The sequence below is a fragment of the Fulmarus glacialis genome, unplaced genomic scaffold (genome assembly GCF_000690835.1).
Source record: "Fulmarus glacialis isolate BGI_N327 unplaced genomic scaffold, ASM69083v1 scaffold2537, whole genome shotgun sequence".
Classification (NCBI taxonomy): domain Eukaryota; kingdom Metazoa; phylum Chordata; class Aves; order Procellariiformes; family Procellariidae; genus Fulmarus; species Fulmarus glacialis.
Genome location: NW_009223625.1, coordinates 1,820 through 7,980, shown reverse-complemented (window position 1 = coordinate 7,980; position 6,161 = coordinate 1,820). Strand labels below are relative to the sequence as shown.

Here is a 6,161-nt window from a genome sequence, read left to right as displayed (position 1 = left end):
GCTGAAAAAAAGGAGAGGAGGATGCTCATCATTGAGTAAAGGCATCATCATTGCCACCCGCTAGTTCACCAGCATTGAACCCTTCTATCAGTTAAAAAAAACCAAAACAAGCAAGACTGTTTAAACTTTCACATGATAAACTGCTTTAAAATCTAGTCTTGCCATCTTCACACTATCACTACAGTGCTTTTGCACACTCATGACAGTGTTGGATTAAACGCACACACTGAACATAGATATTTCTTAAGAAGAATGGCACAGTGGCATGTCCAGAGTATTACTGGTCTTCTACTTAAAAAATGGGCAAGTGCTTTAGGTTTCAGGGAATGGACGTCATGTCTGGTTTCTTTACAGAAGAAACAGCAAGGTATTATCCATTTCTGAAAGGTAAGGCTGAAAGGTGGAAAATATAAGATTTCCTATTCATCTAAATGCTCGTCTGTAGAACTTGCTGAAATAAGAATCAGTGACAGGGCAAGGCTAGAAGGTAGCAAATTAATCAGTCATTCCAAATGTTCTTATTTACAGTATTTTCAAAGAAATGTATATAATAGAAGGCCCAGTTATTAGCAAAGAAAGCCTCTTGCCAACCTCTTTTACTCAAGAAAATTATTTTCCCCTAGATTTTTGAGTAGCTTTATGATCCATAAATTATATACAGAATCCAGAAGGAATACACAAAGCTCCTTCAATTATTAATAACTAAATGCAATGTCATTCATGATTGTGCAGCAAGCCAGCTGCATTTACTCTGTGATGGTTTGCCACTGCAGGGGTTGTCATTAGAGGATGCCAAATGCTTAAAAGAAGAAATCATCCATACTAAACTAGTTGTAAGGTGAATTTATAACCAACTCCTTAAGATCAGTCATTACAAGGAAGCATGTGATGCATTTTAAGTGACAGATTCTTCATTTTTAGGGTAAATTTACATTTAAAGATGTTAAAAATTATCATAAATTAGCATAAAATTAAAGTTACTTGATTTTACTAATAGTCAGAGCAATGTGGCTCAATAAAAATCACATGCTACTAAATTCCCATTAAAAAATGGCAATAAATTCTTGCTCCAAGGAAGCAAACACAGAATAGGTGAGAACTCAAATGGGATTCCTACTGACTAGGTTATTAGTGAACAAGGCTTGTAACAGATGGGATTTAAATCAAGATGCCCATTTTCATGTTATTGGATCCACTCCTATTTGTTAGTTTGTATTGAGAGACTATCAATAAAAGGAAAGCTACAGTTCCATGGAGCAGAGCAACCACATGCCAAAAAGACATCCCTGATTTGCGCCGCTCTTGAGTCTCTAGTGTTTCCTTTTACAAAAAGGGGCTATAATTTGGATTCAAAAGCTCTGCCCGTGGGACTTACTCCAGATCCCAATCCTTTCAAAAAAACATAAAAATGGAAGTAAAGGCCCGGGGATTACAGAAGCAATGTCCTGGGGGAAGGTGTACTACTATGGGGTTAGCACCCCACAGGGAATGACTGTGAACAGGGATGATGACAAAGAAAAACAGAAGACCACAGAAAGGTGAAAAAAAGAAATCACTTAAAAAAAGTGGGAGGAAAGGAAATAGCAATACACTTCAGAAGAAAGGCATCTATGGTGGAACTGGTCAGGAAATGGATAACATTTGCATCTCAGAAAAAACTTTGGTTTTCACTTACATTTTGAAAGATTTCCAACCAGTTCTGCTTGGGGAAGTAAAAAAGGAAGAGAAAGCAGGTCAAGGAGAGAATTAGCAAAGGATATCCGCAGAAATGAAAATGAGTTATACAGGCAGAGTGTTTTAGGATATACACAAGATCAGAATTCATGTACCCTGAAAATAAATTAATCTGATTTGTATCTTGATACGCAATAGCTCAAACATAAGATATGAAGAATTACTTAAAATTGATATTAGTAGATTAGCAAGAGTTGCATAAACTAATACCTAAACCATTCATATTCCGCACGTGCTTCTGAGACGTTCTAAAGCTTTATATTGCTCTTATACAGTCACATACTCACTAAGAAATGAATCTGTGATCTACTTAGTTCAATCTAGATCATCAGTGGACAGAACTCCCCTGGGTTTCAGGGGACAGATTTTGGTCAACTGAATCTATTTTTGCTCACAGTTCTGGTTGTAACTCTTAACTTTGTTACTGAAGCAATAATAGATTTTTAAAACAAGCAGTTGCTCTGATGTTTGGATTATTTTTAAGTTACAGAGGGGAAGAAAAGGTATTTAAGAATTCTGTGTTTACTGTAACAGTGAGGGGAAATTTATTTCAAGTAATACCTTTTTTTCCCCCTTTTTTTTGTTCAGAACTTTATTTCAAAATTTCCAGAAACTGACATATTTGCAAATGTTTTAAAGCAGTGGCTTGCCCTTTCAGGAAAGTCCACGGGACAGTCTCTAGAGCTTTTCATCCTACTGACGTGAACTATTTTATTTGCTTGAGGGATCTTAACCATAGTTATACAGATAAAAGTTTATACAGTTTATACAGATAAAAGTACCATGCACAGCTTCTTCTTAAAATATTTCAATTTGGCTGTTGCAGAATGATACAACACTCAAGCACGGCAGAGGTAAGTCTGGACTTTTGAAAGCCCAACTCCATTCCCATTGTTAATGGATAGGAGTTCTGCTACTAATGTCATCAGGAGCCAGATGGGACTCACAGCAGCTGGATCTCAAGTCAGTAAGGAAATAATGTCGTTTGCACAGTGTTAGTGGCTCTGCCTTTCAAAGGGGTCTTCCTCAGGATGAGACGAAAGTAAGTCTCAGTCTTTTTACCAGGGCAGATGTATCTTCCTTAAATTTCTCTACTAGCTTTAAAAAAAAGATAGGTTATCACATTCTGTTTGCAAAATGGCAAAAAATTTTGCTGAAAAATACTTACTGTATTCCACACCAGAGACAGGTATATTCCTTTGATGAACAAAGCAAACCTATGTGGAGTTTAAATATCACCTTATCTATCTCTGATCCTTCTGGATGACAGATACTGTATATGCATATGTGACAGTTTTGGTATGTAATTGGAAACACCCAGCTAAAAGATACGAAGAAAGCAGTACAGGTAAGTGGGGTTTGTGGATTTTTGACAGGTTCCAGGTTTGCTAAAAAAAAAAAAATAACACTCTTTTTTACTGTATAGGTAACATAATTTCGAAGAGAAATTCAGGACAGTCAGAACTTTTAGCTACAGGTAGTTGAACTGTTACTTTAAACCACTACATACCAGCAGGCAGGAGGATGAGCAAGCATATGAAAAGTAAGTGGTGCTCACTTGCTCTATGAGGAGATTCTATCAGGGGTTATTGAGTTAAAAGTCAACAACAACAAGTTGGTTACACTATTGATAGAAGCTCTTACAAAGGTACTTCACAGCATAATTGTATGCAAAGGACCACAGTAAATGCGAGTCATGAACCGCCAGCAGAAAGAGCACTTTGTCAGTATCAACAGCAGATCTGTAGTTAAGACAAATGCAGCCCTCTGCATTTTGCAAAAAAAGAATAATAAAGTCAGCCAGTATTTTTGTCCTTTAGTTACTAAAGAATTCCTTTAGCTCCAAAGGATAACTCATCCTGCCTGTTACAGGTGAGAAGGGGAATGCAATGCAACAAGGATGATTCGGGGTTTGTTAAGCTGATCATGCCAGTTATAAGCAAGAATTAAGAATACACAATTAAGAATTTATAAAAGGAAGTACCTACCAGTTCCTTTATCTAAGCAAAAATAATAACACAGATAATGTAAGTATATAATTTTACTTATGCTTTGGCATCTACGCTGCACATGTTACTTATGCTTGGTTTATTTAATCACTGCTTGAATGGCTGCTTCAAGGGAGGAAAAAATAAGCAAAAATAAAGCCAGCATGAGAAATAAAGTCACCATAACGAAAGCTAGGCCTGAGGAATAATCTAGTAATTGCCCTACAAATTTAAAGCGAAAATAATAATAAATAACAATCTTCCATCTGCGAATAAAGTTAGGCACAAAACTTATTCTTGTCACACCCCAATGATCAGGAGCTGCACAAGGAACCTTGGCATTAATAGCAGAAGAACAACAGATATTTTAAAATCTACTCATGATGAAGTAAGTAAGGTTTGTCAGTGTCACATTTTGGGGTGTTTTGTTGTTTTGGGTTTGTTCGGTTTGGTTTGGTTTGTTTTTTTTTTTCCCCAAAATAAAGGAAGAACAGAAGCTCTGCCAGTGCAGATGCATTTGCTTTCCCTAGGAAGAGGGAACATTTTGTCTTGGAAACTTGAATGGAAAATTTTTTTACCTAGGGAAATTCCCTGGGAAGCTTGTGTTTGCAATTTATAGGTAATTGTGAAATTCCTTGAGAAGCTACAAATGTTTGGTGAGAAAGGAGAATTGAAAAAAAAAGGGAAAAAACCCAAGTAATTTCCCATTAATTTTTATTTTTAACCTGCAATAATTTAAAAAACTGAAGTATTTCTAACAAACACTACCAAAAGTAATTTAGCCTATTATCTAGGCATAAGTGGCATATAAAGAAGTTTTGCCTAAGTTTTCAACTACCCTTAAACAATAGCTTGGATTCACTCTGGGGAAATGTGAGCTAAAAAGGACAGTTAAGCAATGGAGTCTACGCTGTCCTCCATGCTGAAATTTCTGACGCATCGACAAACAAAGAGAATGGCAAATCCAGCCAAAGCATCTTTATTGGGACTGGCTCTGCTTAGCTCTTCCCAAATCCTAAAGGTTTTACCCCCTCCTTAAGGTTTCCCATCAAGGTGGCTGCGAACTCTTTATCCTTCTTATTCACCTCCATCTCATGCGCATTTGCTGGCTAGTGTTATGGGATGGGGTTTTCATTTGGCCTTCCCACCAGAACAGACCACTCAACAGGCCATTAAGCCCCGTGGGCCAGCACTAGCAGCACCTTAATCTGGCCAAAAAAATGGGGAAGCATGGCCTACACAGTAGAAAAAGCACTGAAGACCAGAGCTTCATGAACCCTGGATTACCTGGAGCCCATGTGAATGCTGTTCAGCGGCCTCTGTAGCAGTGAACATTTCGGGCAGTGGAAAAGAAAAAAAGGCCTAATACATAAAAATTACCAAGGATATTCTGTAAAACACCTTTTGCAGAATAACCTGGACCAAATTACAAGGCCTATGCCACACAGCTGGTGAGATTCTCTGTGGAGTGAAACTCCATCAACCTCACCTCAGTGGATTTGCCCATGTCAGGCAGATGAAGGCTTAGGCTCAGTAGGTCTACTGCACTGCGGCAGGATGTGGACATAGACAGAAACTACTCATGCACTACAGATAACCAAAGAAAATGACAAATGTCATGGTGAAGGCTGTCTGCTGAATGTACTGAAATCATAGTTCAAACAGCTCTAATATTATATCAGCTTCCAAGCTTGTGCTCTTCCAAAGGGTTGGTGTAACTGGCAACACCTTACTCATGTGGAAGGGGATTATGTATGATAGAGCTTCTTCCACCTTTCCAAGATGCATGCTGGCAGATGCATTGGCCACTTTGATAGAGACTATGCCTACTAAAGTGGACACAGAAGTCCTCCTAAACATTTAAAAGGTATTTTCCAATGGATGTACATAGCAAGAGCAAGAGCTCACCTTCAAAGCACAAGCAACTCCTTGCTGCATGTAAGGCATTACTGGCTTTGCTTGCTTTCATTTAATACCTTTGTAAGTCAGTATTTTCTTTTCTACATATCCACACTATCACTGCATTTGCTTTTAGATTCTCTCAGGGAACTGTATGGGGATATAGTCTGCCAAAAATATATATGATGGATCTCATGTTAGAGACATACTACACGCCGTGCAGCTTTGAAGCATTATTTTCCCCTGCTGTCTTCGGGTGGGTCTTAGACTTGTCAGCCACAACATGGAAATTATGGATGGTAAACAAGCTAAAAGTGGTGTGAATAAAGTAAATAAAAAGCTACTGTCAAAACACATCCAATTATGCTCTGCTGTGGAGACTTAACACCAGAGGATGATTTTCAAAGTAAAAATAGTGTGGGATGCCTTTTCCATTTGTAGATTAGTTTGGAACGAAAGGCCTATTTGTGCAATTTAAGCCAAATGCACTACAACATAATGATGCTCTCCTCAATTGCTATTCTTTATTCATGGAAAGTG

At 37.8% G+C, this 6,161-nt stretch overlaps 1 protein-coding gene across 1 annotated transcript in view; it reads right to left on the bottom strand.

Annotated features, from left to right (window-relative positions):
* LOC104079710 (forkhead box protein N3-like) overlaps nt 1-1,699 on the bottom strand; it is a gene marked incomplete at its 5' end in the record, with an annotated part of 3,119 nt that extends 1,420 nt beyond the window's left edge. Inside the window, one exon of the mRNA XM_009581838.1 lies at nt 1,676-1,699. Coding sequence (XP_009580133.1) covers nt 1,676-1,699 — 24 coding nt within the window. The remainder of the gene's footprint in view (nt 1-1,675) is intronic.
* Between the last annotated feature and the right edge of the window lie 4,462 nt (nt 1,700-6,161).